At 37.3% G+C, this 20,024-nt stretch overlaps 1 protein-coding gene across 1 annotated transcript in view; it reads right to left on the reverse strand.

The window, feature by feature from the left end:
- TMTC2 (transmembrane O-mannosyltransferase targeting cadherins 2) overlaps nt 1–20,024 on the reverse strand; it is a 235,952-nt gene that overhangs the window by 63,583 nt on the left and 152,345 nt on the right. The window contains exons 4-7 of the mRNA XM_063154949.1: nt 17,837–17,951; nt 8,746–8,831; nt 7,744–7,928; nt 6,060–6,138 (exon numbers count right to left, since the gene is read on the reverse strand). Coding sequence (XP_063011019.1) covers nt 6,060–6,138; nt 7,744–7,928; nt 8,746–8,831; nt 17,837–17,951 — 465 coding nt within the window. The remainder of the gene's footprint in view (nt 1–6,059; nt 6,139–7,743; nt 7,929–8,745; nt 8,832–17,836; nt 17,952–20,024) is intronic.

Here is a 20,024-nt window from a genome sequence, read left to right on the forward strand (position 1 = left end):
AAAGTCAAAAAACCAGGAGACACTGCAATCAGATTTAAGATTCATACTCAGAATCATAGAATCACAGAATCATTTAGGTTGAGAAAGACATCAATCATCAAAGTCCAATCTTCAACTGAACATTCATCAACATTCATCATACATTGCACCAAGTATCACATCCAGTCACTTCCTGAACACTTCCAAGGATGGTGACTCCACCACTTCCCTGGGTAGCCCATTCCAATTCTTGACAACCTTTTCAGTGAATAAATTCTTCCTGATGTCCAGCCTCCCCTGGTACAGCTCATTCTTGTTTCCTCTTGTACTGCTGGTTGCCTGGCAGAAGGGACACACCCCCAGCTGGCTACAACAGGCAGCCGAAGAGAGCAATAAAGTCTCTCCTGACTCTTCTCCAGGCTAAATATGCCCAGCTCCCTCAGCCATTTCTTGTAGGACTTGTGCTCCAGACCGTTCATCAGCTCCACTGCCCTTCTCTGGACATTCTCCAGCACCTCAATACCTTCCTTCTGGTGATGGGCCCAGAACTAGACAGAGGATTCAGGTGTGGCCTCACCAGTGCAGAGAACAGAGAGTCAATAACCTCCCTGGTCTGGCTGGCCACTCTATTTCTGATGCAAGCCAGTATGCCTGGGCACACACTGGCTCTTGTACAGCTATTGGCCACCAACACTCCTAGGTCCCTTTCCTTGGGGCTCTTCCCCCCTGCCTGTAGTTGTTGTGACCAAAGTACAGGACCCAGCAATTCACCTTACTGCATCTCCTACAATTGGCCTTGAGCTATTACCAATCCAGCCTGTTCAGGTCCCTGTGCAAAGCCTTACTGCTCTGCAGCAGATCCATACCCCCAGCCCAACTTCATGTCATCTGTGAACCCACTGAGGGTGCACTCAATCCCCTCATCCGGATCATCAGCAAGGATATTAAACAGGACTGGCCCTAATACTGAGCTCTGTGGAACATCACCAGGGCCTGGCTGCCAGCTGGATGCAGCGCTTAGCTACTTAGCTTTGGACACCAGATATAAACTACCACAGTCTGCAAAGTCTCAGAGGGGGAAGGGCTAAAGTATCAGAATGAGGGTGGGAAGGGGGAGAGAAGGAAGCCCAGCATTTTATTCCCATCACCATTGGAGAGGACACCATTCTTCTTTCCATGGAATATGTAATAAAATGTACATATGGAAGAAAAAAAATCCTTTTTCCATCCAAGCTAGTTTTAAAAGAAAAGAAAAACTTGTAATGTACACTTAGTAAGAAATTACTAGTAAAACTTCATGAGATGCATAAGAAGCACACTGATTACTAATGCTTAGATAAGTGCAGGTACCATACTCTGCATAAGTTATGATGTGGGGTACGTATTTCACAGCTTAATCATCTTTGGGTCTTATAAATTAAGTGTTACACAGTAAAACTATACCAAAGGGTTTCCTGGAGTTCTAAATGCTATTTCAAAATAATTCAATAAGAAAGCATCTAATGGGAGCAAGGGGCAAATGGGACAGGAGCCTTAACAATATTAACAGGTTTGTAGAAACAGCCACATCCACCCAAAAGCATAATCAAGTAAAGTGATAGCTATGTTATAATCATCAACACAGAAAGTCTCTCTGCATGCTAAGCCTTTGTACTCTGCACCAGATGTAAAATCTGGCTCCCCTTTTCTGGACTGTACATTTGCGTATGATTTGTTTTCTGTCCATGTGCAATCCAGCAGATTCACAAGGAGAAATTTAAACTTGGGGCATCATTAACTGTGTTCACTCCTGCAATGTTATCTTTTTTGTGACTTGCATTTCTCAAAAATAATTTTTTAAGGCTTTACCTGAAGTGCATTTCAAAATAGACACTGAGATGTCAGTTAGCAAGGGCAGATGAAGAACCACCAAGATATTTGTCTTTATGACAGTATCTTGCCAATCTAAACCTGAACAATGCCACCCCACCATCTTTCTTGTTACTGTTTGGTATTAAAATAAAGCCTCCATGGTCTACTTCACACCACTTAACTGTCAGGAGTATGAATTACTGTAGCAGGTGGGCTAGTGTGGTTTTAAAAGCAATGTAATACAATCAACTGTACAATATCAGATTTCAAGAAACGCAAAAGACATCTAGAGCAGAGGCTGATCCTTAAGCAATCCTAATATTGGCATTAAAGTGTTCAAGATCCCACAGGGACTTTGACCTCAGGCTTTAATTGAAACTTTAAACAAAATATATTACCTATTTAATACAGCTGAGCTGGACTCTGGCCTTTGTAGTGCAAGTTGCCATGCCAAGCAAATTAATCTGTGTAACCTGAGCATGTACTTTTTAATTTACATCAAAGCAATATGGTATACAGAAAATAAATACCAAGCCAACCTTATACAGCTAGTTGAATAATTATTTTGATTCTAGTTTTAAAGTTTCAATTTTTAGTTGTTTTGGGTTCTCCTAAGGAAAAAAAAATGAAAAGGTTTTGTTTTTTGGTAGGAAGCCAGAGAAACATATGGTTTCCTTAGCTGAGTTGCTGCACACCTGGCAAAATAAATCACAGCAACAGGAGACCAAAATCTTCCCTGCAACTTTTTCATATGCACAAACTTAGAACATCTGATGCTGGTATTACAGTCCTGTCTTTTGTACCATGAAAAAAAAGCAAAGTCAAATGGATGCCTGCTTCTTGAGCCCCAATACTTCTTTTTCCCATTAAGAGGCAAGTTACAGAGTGTTTTAAAGGATGAGAGTCTGTCAAGAAGACTGACACACCAGAGGAATGAGTCACTGGGCCTGTCAGAGCAAAAGGCCAATAGAAGCAAGCACAGGAAAAGAAGTGTAACACAAACAGGGAAAGCAGGTGGTGTAAAGGCTTAGCACTGCTGGAGTGTTAATGCTACTGCAGTCAGAGTGCTGGAGTTCTAACCTGATTCAGTTTGGACAGTTCATCTCCCGTTTATTCTCTTTCAAGTAGGTCATGTACATCATACAGGAAAAAAAAAACATTCCAAAAAATATTCAATTGCACAAATGAGTACTTATTAAAAATCAGAGGAAGCACTGTTTCCTTACATGACATGCCAATATGCAGCAATATGTGTGGAACTCAACCAAGCAAAGAGATTGCCAGAGACTGGAATACAGTCATCACAGTAACAACCATAGCAGGTAATCCTCAAACTGTGACTATTTTTGGATTTTATGATAAGCTGTGAAGAGTTTTTCCACATTTAAGGAGATGGGGAAGAAAACTTCCTTCTGCTACTTCCCAAGCAGATGTGCAGTGCTCCCCAGTTTCTCCCTTTCCCTCCCCAGCAATGAGCACACAAGGAGTGGGGACAGCTCAGTGAGGTTTATGAAGTTGCAAGCGCATAAAACAGGACTGGCCTATTTCAGTTCCTCTAGTCTCCCTTTTAAAGGCAAGAAGTGGGCAGACAAGTTTATGTAATGTTGTTTATCAAAGAAAGTGTTATAGGGAATGTGTTTATAATTTTGTCTTGAACATGGAAACAGAAATAAACACTCCAGGCAGCCCTCTGATACTCAGTGACACCATATGAGCTGCAAAGCGGATGCACTCCTGATAATGGATGCAGTTGCCTTGTTCTCCTGTCACACACAAAGCAAAGAGATGACTGAAAAGGTATTTAGGATTTATCTCACCCAAATCAAGCTACTAAGTCTAACTCAGTCATGTCAGCTCTTTTTAAAGGAGAAGTATGGCTGCAGGGATTATGTGTATAATCTTAAGTAGATGTCTAAATCAGAAGGTGCTTCATTACTCCCCAGAGGTACAGTTTTCCTTCCACACTATAAAGAATCATAGCTACCTAGTTCTGTCTTGTCATCTCAGGCAGGAGAGGCTAAATGCATCCATGTAGGCTTATGCAGACACATCCAGGACAGCTCTGAACACGTCTGAGTCCTGTTAATACAGCTGCATTGCATTCTATTCAAGTCACTACCCAACTTTGTGTAGCCTTTGCTACACACTTGAATTGCCTTTGCAGCATAACCTACAAGCAACACTTCAGCAACCACTGTGAAGCAAGTTCTGTCTTCCCTGCAAAAGCTGCCATCACAACAGCAACCAAAATACAAATATGAGCTATGTTAATGCTAAGTTGAAATTCTCAGAGCTCCGCAAGGAGCTAAGGTACACACAGTTGACCATGTCTTGTTATCCCACCAGGACATCCATGAAGTGCTGGCAGCTGCCTAAAGGAAGCAGAAGCCAGAGTATGGGCTTGGGAGAGAAGGGAGGAAGTTTAGCAGGAGCCAGCCTGGGCAAAGGACTGAGCTAGTCTTTGTGGTTTTGTGAGTTAAAAAATGCAAACCCGAGGAACAGAGTGAACTTGGACATCACAGACTGCGCTTACAAAGGAAATTGAGAAAAGCCTCCTGAACCTAAAAAAACGACCAAAAAAAAAGGAAAAATCTGGAGAAACTTATAGGTCATAGTGGTTTTAAGGGTAGCTTCTATTCACTGGAAAAGAAAAAGGGCAGCACAAGCCTGCTCTGCAATAGGACAAGCATTACATGCTAGAAACAGCACTGATTTATGTGTTCCAATTTTGTATTCTGAGGAACACTTTTATCAGAATTATGAAAAACATATCTACACTAAAGAGGGCAGTCAAACTTCAGAGAATTTGCTGAAGCACTGCAGTATTTCAGCAGTCACTATAGGACACCAATAGTAAGCAGAGGTTTGATTCACACAGAGGTGACTTGATATCACCACCAAATTGATCAGCAAATGCTGATAAATAAAACTGATAAAACAATTTCACTAAGACTGACAAAGAACAAAAGTATATGTAATAATCAATTAGTGTAATTTATGGATTTTAGTCATTGGCACCAATCTGGTAAAGCTTAGTGTTCAGGGAGAAGTAACTCTCCATTGAACTGTATGAACTGCTAAGAAAGTGTTTAGACTGACATTGGATACTTTGTCACTGTGGCAAGAGAACTACTTAACTAGCATTTACATTTTTCAAACATACAGCATCAGTTACAACTACAATTTTACTTTTATCTGTGCCTCAGTAATTGTAAGGTATTAATCAAAGATGCCTTTCCTGAATAAGTAGTCAACAACTGTGTAAAAGCAATTGGTCTCAAGCAACACATTCCCTTGTATACGAGGCATTGATGGGGGGAACCACACCAAACCCCATATGCTTCCTGTTGATCCTAATTGTTTCCACAGATATTTTTAATTGCTCCACTTTCAACTACTTCAAAGTAAAGATTCTTACATTGTTTTCTATCCCAAACAAGAGAGTACTGGGCCAAACACTGAGGGTGCTTAGCAGAAACACATGAGCTTTGAGAGAGAATTCCACTTACAAGCATCTTGGGAACAATAAGAACCAGCCCTCTTGTTTTCAGATCTGAGTACTAGAAGTAATAATTCATATTATCTTCTTTCTTTCATCTGTTTAATGTATCCCACATAAAAATGCAATGAAGAATATGAGAAACTGAGGTTAAACAAGAAACACCTCACAGATAAATTGACAGTTTTTTGCAGTACTCAAAGGACTTCTAAAATTTTGAAGGACAAAATAGTTGATCCTGTAAGAAAAATAAGAAGAATTCTCTCATTGATGTAGGCATCTAAACTATAGTATATCAGCTGGAAATAACTTTTTGGCACAACCTAAAAGAAAACTACAACTATTTCTGTGGGTCTGTTTGAAAACCTTGTTGGTTTACAAGTCATTTCAATATCTAAGACCCATACACAGGTGGGCACATGAGGCCTCCAAAGTAGTGTATGAGAGATTCTGGAGACCAAGAAAAATAGTAAGCCAGGCATTCTAAATGCAGAACTGCTACACTGACACTCCTAAGGGCAACCAGTGTCTAACAGTCTCATCATTTACTGTACCTTATCCAGCACTGCAGTTGCTGGCATTTAAGCTCTGAACCTAGTTTGGCTTGCACTGAAGGTAATTATTTTTGGGTTTTATTAGCTCATTAATTTGAGCACCTTTTACCGGGATAAGGCCTTTTGTTTCACCCTAACTCCTCAAATATCATTCTGAAGCACTAACAATCACTTACCCATCATGTTATATAGGCTCTGTGGTGCAAACTGCCTCGGCATTTTCTGTATTGCTTCTTTGTAAACTGTAAGGGCCTCCTGAAAAGAAGCACACAGTGGGAAAACATCAACTTGAAAAGCATCCTTTCATATATAAAGTAAAACCAAACTATCTTCGTTCCCCAAATGAAAGATTCAGGGAAAACACATCAGCATCAAAAATGCCACAGAAAGTACAAAATTTCTCCTTTTTTTTACCCGAATTTTACCAAATTCAGTGAGACTTATAGACAAGAGATCAAGCTAGTTCTAATATTGCAACTTTTTTACAGGCAAAACTAAGAAGGACTTTTTTTTATACCTCTTAGTGACTGATGAGTTTATAAACATAAAATTTAATAGGCTGTGGAAGAATATGGGGTATTATTGATCTGCAGACAAAGGACATTCTGACGATTAACGACGCTAAGTGACCTAAAAATAAAGAAATCATTTCTACTGCCAAATAATAACAAAGCATAGCCCTTACAACTGAAGCCTGCTCCACAGAACGGATGACATGCACTATGAAGTCAAGAAACCCAAAACTGGAATCCCTTTTCAAATATGCTGTTCCTTTGAATTACCATTCATTCCCCACTTTGGATGCTGGCTGGTCAGTCTGTTTGCTCTGCATCAAACTGTCACAGCTTACAAAGGCTGCAAGAAAGCAGCCAAGAAGAAATCTGAAGTTTTATATTCCTGAAAGCTCTTGTATCTTGCAGGTATTGAACTTCAACTCTACGCTCTATAAGCTGTGTAGACAACATGCTGCTGGTCTCTTCTCTGTATAGATGCATTAGCTGTCTGTATTTTAACCAATTAGTAACTCCATCTGACAGAGCTGGATGCAGCAGACAGATGACAGGGAATCTGTCCAGCTTCTGCATGCCTGATCTTAAACAGCTGACATAACTGTCATGGTCAAGAACACTTTACATGGATCAAAACCACTCACAACTCCTGTTCTGAAGTATGCCTGACAATGCCAAGAGAGAATTAACTTCTTTCAAATACTGCTAAAGGTCAAACCTCAAGTGAATGTCTAGTTTCAGTTAAGTTCATCAGGGAAAATGGAGAGGAATCACAACAGTCACAGTTGCATGTGTAAATGAGATGGGATGGCTTGGGTGCAGTTTATTGTTACATTAAAAATGTCCAACCCACTTTAGCACTGAGGTCAAGTAATCTGAAAGTAACACACAGTGGGATGTTTTTAATCACTGCTAAATTATTTCAACTGGGTCTTATTTTTAGAGACTTAAATGCAAGCATAATTGCACTTTTCCAGCTAAAGATGGACTTACTGTGTTTTGAATTATAATGCCTCTACACTTTAGGTCAACTGGCCTTTAATCAGGTTTAATCAGGCTTTATCCTTGCATACCAGCTACGGGTACAAAGCCAAAACCAATGAACTAACACATATCAGATGTGACCGCTGCTAATGTTGACTCTGATGTGAGAACATCACACTGCTAATTAACAGCATTACACCAGTGGCTGTAGAGAACAAATATTCTCTGTAGACAATGCTAATCTTGATCTGGTGAAATTCAACCAGTACATGTATGTGATATATTTTGAAAGTCTGGGTGGAAGCAGTATGTATTATTTGTATATCAAAGTTTTATGAATATATTATATACAAATCTGGAGTCTTACCTCATAGTGTCCTTGTTCATGAAAAAGTTTTCCTAAGTTATAAAGACAGCTGGTAACAGAGCTTTTGTGAGCATGAGGATCTTTCAGATTTTCATCAGGGATCTCTGAACACTTCACAAAAGTCCTCCTGGCTTCCTCTGTCTTCCCTTGGTTCATCAGGATGATACCAGTATTTAGATATGCAGCTGTGAAGAGGGAAAAATGCTTTATTTGAATGGAGTTCTATTATGCTTTATCTACTGTTTCAATTCTAAATAGTATCTGGTAGAGATCCCATGGTTATCTAATTTGGTCTTTGAATAACACAGATGACTCACTGGTGTGAATGTGAACATGGAACATATGTGAATATATAAAAAGCAGAAGCTCAGAGACAAGGAAAGAAGGAGGTGACTATAAAGTAAGGAGGGAAGGAATCACTGGTTAGGCAGAGTGTTCCATTTAGTTCCTCTTTTTAGGACTGTATAAAGCATATAGCACCACTGTTTGAAGTGCTACCAAAAATATACATAAAAACATATATACATACAGAGACAATTAATACTGAAGGTACAAAATTCTCAGCCATCTCAAATAGCACCAGTTTAACTTGGAACCTGTTACTGGCAACACTTGAATGATTATTTGCCATTTTTCCCAGGCAAGAAAGAAAAAAAATATTTATATTATTCACTCATATTAATATCAGGGACTGGCTGTAAGAAACAGAAGACAGGAGCCTGAAAACTTGGGCAGTAGTATCTCTGACTCAACACCCCAGATCAGAAGCATTTTAAGTTCTAGTAGTGCTGCTGAGTGTTAATATATCATCTGCTTCTTACTTGTACCACATTAAATATAGTTGTTTACTAATAAACACTTGCTATCAAGGGCACAATTTCACCTTTGGCTTTCTGACTTAAAAGCTTCTGAAAAAAAAAGAAAGCGTTATTAAAGAGGAGGAAAATTTTCTATGAAAGCTATAGTCAATATTATACAAGCTTGTAGAGTCAAAATACTTACAAGCTAGTGTGGGTCTGCTACCAATTGCCAGTTTATAGTAATGCAATGCCTCTGAAAACCTGCTGTTTTCCTGAAGTAGTAATCCTCTGTATAAGGGGAAAAAAAAGGAAAAAAAAAAGAAAAAGAAAAGAGAGGTGTGAGGTTACTACAAAGAGTAACTTGAAAACAAATACTGAAAACAAAACTTGGGTAACAAAGAAAAATATGCTTACTGAGATACAAGCACTCACTAACAGTTCCATGTGAGAGTTATTCCATATATAAAGATGAATTCATAGACACCAGATGCATCCATATGGCTTTAACAAAGCAGATGTTAAACAGAATAGTTTTGGCTTTCTTGGAAGCCAGGAGATTCATTTACTCAGTCGAGAAAATGTTAGCCTGAAAGACTTTTTCAAGTGGGTAGAATATGGTGAAGGTGTTTGTAAGTCATTAATGATTAGTCAGGCATCTTGTCTTGACCTGAACTAAGCAATTCTTTTCCAAATGCATGACAAAGCTAAGCACCCAGCCATTCATTGCTATGTTAAGGACTCCCCTTGTTGAGCAATTTCACTAGATTATTCACTATACAGCTCAGCACCTGCAACGGTTCTGTTTTTTCCTGTCTTCTTTATACTCTGAACAAATTTACTAACTGAAGAAGTATTAAAAATTATACAGAATATTTCCAGTTTCATAATAGATAGGCTTTAATTTAGCTTTTAAGATAAACATCCTTGTGAATTATGATTTATACCAGCTACCCACACATTTCTGAGAAGTTGTCTGGACATCAATGACAGGAATGTACACTGTATACTTAAATGAAGGACCAAAGCATTACAGTTTTCCAAAGTTTCAGAAGAATGAAAAAGACCATATACAAATATATTAAAACCAGAATTATTTTAAAAGTCATTAAAAATCAGTCATTTCAGAATGGAGACTCAGACCTCAGTATCCAGGAGTAAACATCTCTTGTCATATAACTCAAAATATCCAGGAAAATACAGCTTAACACAGCTCTTCCTCTAAGGTGGAAGTGGCACCATATTTATTTGTAGTTTCCCTAACCTACAGCAATTTTCTTTTCTTCCTCTATGCTTTTATCTGCTGATAGCTCTTTGAACTGCAAAGAGCTTGGAATTATTTTAACTCCAGTCTCAAATCAGAGATTTTATTTCCCTTTAACAGCTCAGGAAAACTTTTTTAATTAAACCAGTGAACTTCAAGGGATGAAAAGAGAAGGGAGCTTAAGTAGCCACCATCTGTGTTGTTTCCTTCTTGTCACTGGGTTAGGATTTAACAGAATTGAGAAATATATTCTCTTTTTCTTCTATACTTCCTTTTCTTCTATACTGTCCTATCAGTATCACATGACCTCACTTTGAAACTGTTTCCCAATTAACTCCAGATTAGGTAGCAAATAATTTTTATTATTAACAGAAGTTACATGTAGTAGGTACTTGCAGTAAAGTAAGAAATGAAGGAATACATTCAGGATATTTTTTTGAATGGTACCAATGTTTGTAACTACTTTGCAAATGGCAAGAGGTATAATCTTCAGGACAGAAAAAACATTTTCCGAATTTTCTAGAAGCTGATTTTGTTTACTGTAAACATTTTTACACACTTACTTCAAGGAAGATTGATTATGGTATTTTCATCCTGTTTGCTACTGATAGCAGAAGAATTAATAGAAAAAAAAGAGATGCATTGTCTGACATTTTAGCTGCTTCTTAATTTTTTCAAAAGCAAAAACATTCTCACATACAATTCTGAAACAATTTACCTAAGAAATTCCATTCTTATTTTAATTCTGAAATAAATAATGTAACATATTGAGAGAAGTAACACAGCAATTGGTCAACTTCACCAAAAGAAATTACTTTGGTAAGTGTACAACACTTGTGGTTTTGTGATTAAAAGAACTTTTATTTGCAATTATTACAAATTAACCTTTTGCATTCACTACATGCTATGATATTGACACTTTTGATTTATGACTTGAAACTTTGAAGTGCGTTTTTTTCTTAAGCTTCTCTTCCAAAAGATGTTTTTCTTTTAAAAGCTAGTCCACTAACTGTCAGTCTGTCAGCATGTGTTTCTCTCTCATATATATAACCCAAGCAGCTCAGATGAAGAACTGAGTGCTGAATTCCACCTAATTACTAAAAATTAGTGTTTTATTTGTATTTCTTAGGAGTTTGGGAGAAGAAAGAAAAGAATTTAATCTTACCAAGGCATGAAACTGCCTCTTCTCCTTGTGAAATTGTTCCTGACTGATCACTAGTTTTTATGTACCTTCTGGCAGTACATTCATTATTAGATTTATGGGTGTCCAGCTCTAGTTTGAGGTTAAACTAACTCAGGAAAAAGCTGTCTTCTGTAGATGCAGTGGAAGAACATCCCTGAGCTGCAGTTCACACCTTGCAGGCACAGCAGATTCCAGTATCTCACCCTCCCCATGGCCAGGGCACTTGGCTGTATAAGCAAGCGTCCACTACAGCCAGGAGCAGATCTGTTCCTGACATGCCTTTTGCTTCTTTGCTTGAATGTCAAATGATAACTCCTCCTCAGAGATTTTTGGCAAAGGGGAGAAGGAGCAGAAAGACAACAAGGACATCAATACAGTGAGAAGCATTGGACATAAGTCAGAGGTGGAGCAGAGCAACTGAGACATGTTATGTACCTAACTTTTGTGGTTACAAAGACAGAAAGACTTCCTTTTTCCTTACTCAAGGATGAACAAAAGAAAGGACATCCTTGAAGTAAGCATGCTTGATTCAAAAGAGTAAGTTCCAGTGATAAACTTGGATGAAGACCTTAAAGCCTTTCTGGCCCCTTTAACTTTCTACAGTTACTAAAAATGCCAAATTAACTGAATACAGACAAATGAAGATGTTAAATGAAATATGCAACTTCTGTGCAAAGACAGTTCACTGACAGAACTGGAAAAATGTGGCTTCTATAGTTCAGTAAGACAAGTTCTGTGAAAGAATAAGTGAACATGAGGAAGGTGATCTTCACTGTGCAGGTGACCACACACGGGAACAGATTGTTCACAGAGGTTATGGACTCTCCCTCACTGGAGATATTTAGAAATTGTATGGACACAATCCTGTGCCATGTGCTCTGGGATGACCCTGCTTGAGCAGGGAGGTTGGACCAGACGACCCACTGTGGTCCCTTCCAACATTACACACTCTTTGATTTTGCGAAACACATAAAAATAAAACTCTTTGGAAAAGAAAAAGCTACTTAAAAAGTAGGACACACAGTGGACAGTTTTAAACTGCTCATGAATTAATTTAGAATTAATTAGGAAACAAGTTCTAACTATAATAAATAGCAAGATTCTGGAACTTTACAACAGGATTATTTTTTGCTTGCATTACTTCCAGATATTTTTACATGGACTGTTAATCATTTATGAAATGGAGGATATGTGCTGACTGCTTACAGGAGTAGCAAACTTCTCCAAATGACTTAGGAAGTGGCTCAGAATCCTGTTTTTTAAATAGGAGGAAAAATAAAAAAAATGAGGAGCACATTCTGACTATCTGGAAATTATGCACATCATTTCTGTACACAGAATTGCTCATTTAGTTCATGCAGGAAAACACCTCCCGCCAAATGAGTTGTTTGCAACCTTCCTGAATTCTTCAGCTGCCAACTTTTACCTATCTTGCTTCACCAACAGTGAAAAATCTTCCCGTCTTCCTATTCTGCTTTGGCTTTGACCAAAAGTCACTAAATATTAATGGCCCAAAAATGTTTTCAGAGACCAGAAGGCAGTCACAGAATATAAATAAGCAGTAGATGGCCTATCTTCTTTTACAAGTTTCATAAGAATTTCTTCCTGTTGGTAGTCCTACTCTAGTCAGCTGGTCTGCTTACAAAGCAAACTCCTCAGTGACTAAAACTGGCATAAATTGGCCAAGTACAATCCACAGAAACTGCAACTATAAAAGTAAACATGTGTTAGTGAAATATTTATAACATTTTCAGCCCAGGTACAACATTGAAACAGTTTAATCAATTTTGTTTACTGGTTTATAACAACTAATACAGGGCCTGTGCTAGCTATTACTTTGCCATGACTGCAGTTCTGTGCCTCAAGCTACATTCATCCCATTGATTTCAGGTGGGATTATCTACAAAAGACTATATCTACCTAAATGCTGCACTGGCAAACAAAGAAAGGAATGAAAGAAAATCTTCTGTTATTCCCTACACAGATGTGTCTCCAGTCACACAGCAAGAGTGGATCTGCTTTGCCTAAGGCAACTTTCACTGTCATTTGCAAGACTAGTGGGTAGAAAGGTAGGTATGGATGCTACCACAAAATATAATTTTTAATCAATAGGAGCCCAAACATACAGAGAATAATCACTTCCTTTGCAGAACTCACCAAGTAATCTATCACTCCCCTAGTAAAAAAGCCCCCCCCCCAAAAAAAAAACTAAACAATCACCCCCAAAACAACCTCTAATCTTTCAGACAGCACAGTAAAACTGTTATGTTCTCCCAGATCTGGGAAAGAGCTTCCCAATTGCAATGCAAATTGGTCAGCAAATAGTCCCCTTTTTTTTCTGTTACTGCTACAGTTTGGTTGGGAATACTACCCTTTCAGGACAACATCAACTTGCACAAACCCTATTACCTTGACAGAGGGAGGGCCACCATGAGGATGAGGAATAGCATGGCTCCTGCCTTTCTCACTCCTCTGGACAATGGGCAGTGCTGTGCTGTGTCTGCAGTCCTCAAACCAGATGCCCATTCCCTTTCATGTGCCCCAGCAGTCAACATAGACAGAGAGCTGGACAGAACTTCCTACAAGAGGGGTCTTTTTGAAACTGAATGGCAGACACAAACCATTATTTTCCTAATTTTATGAAATGGTGGAAGTTTATGTAAGGACTGTAAATGCCCACAATTTCAAATATTGAGACATGCAATTGAATAGCTAGGTCACTGAATGCCTTTCAGCTCTCAATATAACTTTGAAAACTATCTGTGCTCCACATAGGCCCCACATTGCACACAGGAAACCACCAGTCACCTAAGTGACCTTTGGGTGCTACCTCAAGAGCCAGTCTGACAACACAGCAAGATTTTATCAAGACATCTTTGGTTACAGCAAGATGCAAATTTTAGCTGCTGTCTTTGACAGAGGAAGAACTAGCTGGCAAAGCAGAGATTAATTCCAAACAGGTTTGCAACCAGTTTGCATTCATAGCTGAGAAAAACAATAATCAAGTACTCAGATACCAGATGACACATCCTCTTTGCCTTTTAACTCAACATCCTGAATGATAAAAACTTCTGGTCTATCAAGGAAGAGGAACCATAACCTTGACCTGTTTCCTACTAGGTGGGTGCTGCAGGAACTTTGTCTTGGAAAGGTTCAACCACAGTTCAGCACAGGTTTGTATGTCAGCCTGCTTTTAGAGTTTTTTGCCTCTGATAAGGAGCTTTTTATGCCAGTACCCTTAAAATTAAGGGAACACATTTTCCGACATATAAGGCCTAACAACAACAGACAAGAAAGAATTTTGCTTATATTGATTTTTACCAAAGGATACAGAGTTAAACTTTTCCTGTAAAACACTGCAATCCTAGAATTTCTAGGATAGGTAGTCTGCAATAGTGGCTGAAATTTCTAAATGAGACATTAAAAAAATCAACATTTATTGATACAATACCCTAAGTTTTCCAATGTAAAGTTTATGGAAATTATTATTTCTAATTAAAAGAAAATAAATTATTTGAATAATGAACTTATACACACAGTCCTATATCAGTACAGGCAAAATGAGATACTTCAGGAGAGAAGCAAGAGGATAGCTGATTGCTAGAAATTATTCTTTTATAGGGCACTGTATACTCTAAAATTACAACATTTCAAGTAATCAGTATAATTTTAAAGGAATATCCAATATCTATGTCAGATTGAGAACATCCTTATAATCACATGAGAAACTCAAGGTAACATGGATGACAAAAGAATACTCAAAACAGAGCCAGGCCTAAAACCAAGTGAAATAATAAATACAAAATTGTCTTTTAATTGATAAAGAATTTTACTTTAGACACTAACTGTAAGCAATTTGAAACAATACAAAAAACAATACAAAAAAAAATTTTTTTCAATTTTTACAATTGAAAAAATACAAAAAACACAAGCTTTAGCTAACAATCATAAAGTAACAAAGACTGAAAAACCAAAGCAAACTAAAATAGTTTGTTTTTAATCTATTGAACATTGTCTTGTTTGAAAGAATAAGCTATAATTTCTCTACAGCTCTGTCCTTGGTACTTCACAGTATTAAAATATATGGTTTTCTCAGTAAAACAAAAAACAAAGAAAGGTCATTTTATGCTGATTTAATACCCTATGAAATTTAGTTGAAATCACCAGAACTACATAGCACTGAGAACACAAATATAAGATGTTCATAATCAGGCAAACCTTCAAATGTAAATTATGTAGTTATGTATTAATGCATTTTAAATTTCTTTAAATGGCAAAAGCAGCTGTAACTCAGAGCCATAAGGTATAAGCCAAAAACCAAAAATACAGCACTGAATTCAGCCATTCATCTAGTCTGTTAAATTCTTTGGATGTTAATGTATTAGTAGTCAACTTCTAAACAAATCTCACATTTCAATTTATTGAAAAAGAAGTAAAGAGATCAAGAGTTTCTGCTTATGCAGCTTCTCTCTTTGATTGTTATCCATTAAAATTGTGAGTTAAACCTTAATAATTTGTTCTTCAGCAGAGAGCACTTGGATTTGTTATTGCCACGAGTGAACAATGAGCTGCACATGCCAATTAATTTGCATCAAATACCAAGGCACAGGTGCTTAGAAACAATAATGAACATGTGAAACACATACAGTGCTTCTAAATAACTATAAAGATACCTTTTTCCTGAAGTTCTATGGAGTGATTATTTTAGTTTCAAAGGCACATACTGAAAACCAGAAACAGCAAAACTGACTGGCCTCTTGTAAGCACATATAAGACACATTTCCATTAGAGAGGATTTTTGTAAAAGGCTCCCACAGAACTACATGCCAAGGATGGGTTTAACTTGCAAAGGGGCTCTTGAGAGTTTGTGCTTAAAAGAATTGATTCATTTGTGTACTATCAAAGGACACTTCATTTACCATCTATTTTTCAGGCTGGATATTGAAGCATCCAACACTGACAAGGCCTACAAAAAGAAAAACATGATGCAAGCTTTTTTAACTACTGTTAAATAATTGAAGGTTTTGTAAAGCTTGTTTTAAGAATAAGGGATTCTATTGTATTCAATGTAGTAGTAGAAAGGCTAAGAATTAAACTTCACTTCTTATGCCCTATATATTCCAACCAGCATTTTTGTTAAAATCCTTCCACAAAAATTCAGTAGAATTTCAAAAACTCCTCTGTTCAAAAACAGAGATGAAAGTTTATAGACATATATTTTGTGGATCAATGGAAAACTGGAAGACTAGCAGCTTATTCTGAGAATAGTGAAAAGACTGAAGTCTGATTTCTTTTATGTCCCTGTCTTTATCATCCAGCCCCCTTTCCTCTTCTTACCCTGGTATTAACTTCAGCTTCTCTCTACAACACAGTAAGAGACAAAAGTACTGTACAGGCATACAAAAAATTTAATAGTTATAACTTTCACCTTCAAAACGAATAGCATATAGGAAATATGCATGTATCAATCTTGTAACTTTCTTTCCTACAATCTTCCGCTGTGTTCAGAAGTTATTTTTTAAATATGTGCAGAAGTTTTTTCTTAAAAATATGTTTTTCATACTCCTCATTGCCTAACAGAGAGGGAAATGCTGCAAGTACATGTATTTGTGTAACTAAATTTTTAGTAAAAACACACATATTATAAAATACGGATTTCATTCTGGAAAATAAATTCTATCATTAAATTATTTTGAGTTTCATCAATTCATTTGCTGATCTGCAAGACAAATTAATGAAATGGTCAACTTCTTCCTTTTTAAGCAAGGAAAAATTAGTCAAAAATACTATTATGATAAATTTCATTTTCACATATTATAAGCACTCATTTTAAACTGTACTTACAGGGAGAACATTATTTTTTAATTGATTGGTTTATCTGAAGAGGCTTACTATTTGAATGCAGCTTTTGCACATTTTGTGTATCCTACAGACACATTTTTCTGTTGCATGCAGGATATTATCTTCCAACAGCCACCTATGGAATGGCAGTCCCTGGATTCTGTCCTCCACACACATCACGAAACAAGAGCATATGGCTGGTGGAGGTGACCAGCCTGTGGTGCAGCAGAGCTCTGCTCCAGGCCTTGTGCTGGCTGGGTCATGGCAGGAGGGGCAGGAAGGACAAGCAGTGCTGAGCAGGATGCCCAGCTGGGAGAGCCAGGAATCAGTCCCTCCCCATGGAACACACGGCACCATCCCACCTCAGCGCGAAGCTTGGCATGGTGCTCGCTTCCATCTTCGTGATTTGGTACATTAACGAGATGGGAAATCTTTTCCCCTGATGAGTAATTATTTTGATGCTCATGTTATTTATCCTCTTACTCACCTGCAACAGGGATCAAGTAATTAAACTTTATGTAACCTATGCTGCTCTGAAGTCAGTCACAGGAGAAAAGTAATTTGCTGTTTTAACATTTCAGACCTCTGGAGCTAACGGAAGGGTATTTGTCTATGCTTAGAAATGCTTACACCCACTCTGCTCACCAAGTGTTATTCAGACTTAAAAAAGAAGTCTAAATAACACCTCACTATTTAATTGAGTCTCAAACAGATGGAGGGCTACAGCTCACAACTCATCTATTGGTGCTTTTTAAGTGTAGGGTTTTTTTTTTTCTTTTAGAGCAAACAGATTTGTAAGTTTACCTTGCCCATACCCATTACATGAATACATGACAATGTTGACCAAGAAAAAATCCTGCCCACCCCACAGTTTAAGGACACAATTAATGAAATTACTATTAGAAAGCAACAAAAACCATCATCTCAATTTCCAGCAAGTAAATCAGTAGGTCTCTTCACAACAGTTTTCAAAGACCATTCAACCCCAGGAAAGCCACGCATACTTACAAATTATAAAGCATATCAGCCATGTTGCTGCGGTAGTACAAGGCATTTCTATAGGCGCTTTCAGCTTCAGAAATCTTGCTCTGGCTCTTGAGAACATTTCCAAGGTTACCCCATGCTGTCAAGAGGAGAAAACAGTATTCATAAAGAGCTACAATCCAATTACACATGACAGAGTATGCAAGTATCAGAAGTTTCTTAGGGAGACAAACCCCACAAAGGAACTATTTTTATGGAACAGGAGGTGAGGTTGGTTATTTTTTTTCCCCAGCCCTCTGGTTCTCTGCATCTTACTGTGAGACTCACATTTCACAGAGGTGATTTACATGCACTCTGAATGCATACAGCTTTCAGTTGGCAAAAGGATGTTTTTTTACAAAAATATGTCTCTAGAAATTACTGTAACCAAGGGAAAGGACCACTTTATTTCATACCACCTATAAATAAATACAAATCTTCAGGGTCAAATGTGGAACTGAGGCATCTTTCTAGTTTTAACTTTATTTTTTAAACCTGCTGACTCGAAACAGCAAAAAAGTTTTCCAGAGTAGACACAGTCCTCACTTAAGTATTAAAATTGGACATATGACACAGGAATTGAAAGAACAGTTAGGTAAGTAAATAGGATTAAAAATATGCCATATGGATATAAACATACTACACAGATCACTAAAATCCATTTTTTTCTACTAGAAAAACATTTGGTCCCTTTCCATACAATTTACTATGTTACACAATGTGCTTTTATAGCCCATCTATAAAGGACTTTAGGTAAAAAAAAATATTTAAAGCTCCACATGTGTTCCCTTTGCAGTTTTGTTGAGTGGCACAAAAGCTACTTAAAAAGGGAATTGGAACTAACATTTTATGAAAACACGACCTCTGCTACTCAGAATTTAGGAAGCTAATTTAACTGGCACTACAATTACAGTGTGTGTGAACATGAAAAAAAACCACATTATGCTTATAAATGCAAAGCTGTTTCACAAAAAAAGTTTTACTTTCACCCCTTTTAAAATGAAAGAAACCAATGGAAACATGGCGTGTGTCCTTTCCACCAAACACAATATATCAGAATATTCTCCCCTCCAGATGCATTTAAACATCAGCTTAAGTAGCAACAAACTCTGATACATCAGTCGAGCCCTTTTCTTTTTTCAAGAATTTGCATCACTTCTGACTAATGCAAAATTTCAAGGTAGTGTTAATGTAACACTGCTATGTAGGTTGATAATTGACATAGGCATTTTTTCCTTAGAAATTGCATCACTTCCAAGCTGCTGTGGTTTGTCGCAGAATCATCCTACCACAGGGATGGAAACACCAGCAAATACAGAATTTCCTCTGAGCAAAATAAACTAGTCATTGCTGGAAAAAAAAATTAATAAATCTATTTAGAATTCATAAAAATCATGTCATTCAACTGAGCACATCATAGTCTGTAAATCAAAGAAAGAAAATATGTGCAATATTTCCATAAGAAAATGAGCTATCACTTCTGTGAGTCAATTCTTTTTAGCCTAGTATTTAATGAGAAATAATTTATCAATATTTATTTATCAATAAATCAACAAAAGTCACAAAATGTTCCATCATTTTGAAATACAGCTGCTAAAACTACTCTCAGGTTCACTCAACTTTTACGCTTGGCTAGCAAATGTGCAGAATTCTGAAATTTCCCCATTTTTTTACAGCTACTCTTCCCTTTTTACACAGAGAAAACAGTCTGGAAGTACCAATGAAAGTGACTAGCCAGTCTATAGGCATTAACCCTTGGAAGAAAACCACAGACTTATATATTATTTTTTAAATTAATTTGTGAAGGTATAACCTTATTTTGCTTCTGCAGTAAAGGAGCATCCAGTTTCCCATAACTGCATGTTCCATACAATCTATAGGGACTTTTGTTTTCAACTCTAATCTCCCATAACAGAGCATTACATCAAATGACAATTTGATCTATTGATAACAATCTCCTGCCACATAGTTATTGACTCCCAACCATTCTGAAGCTCAGTAAATACAAGTATGCACAAAAGGATGACTCAGTTCATCTCTTCATCTGTCAGACTGGAAAGACACTGTTAACACTGTTAGTTTAATAGTTTCTCCTCTACAATTCATTTCACGCAATGGGTTCTAACAGTTATGAGTTAATTTTCAATACAATATTTTTAAGACAACAATTTTT

This window comes from Melospiza melodia, chromosome 4 (genome assembly GCF_035770615.1).
Source record: "Melospiza melodia melodia isolate bMelMel2 chromosome 4, bMelMel2.pri, whole genome shotgun sequence".
NCBI lineage: Eukaryota > Metazoa > Chordata > Aves > Passeriformes > Passerellidae > Melospiza > Melospiza melodia.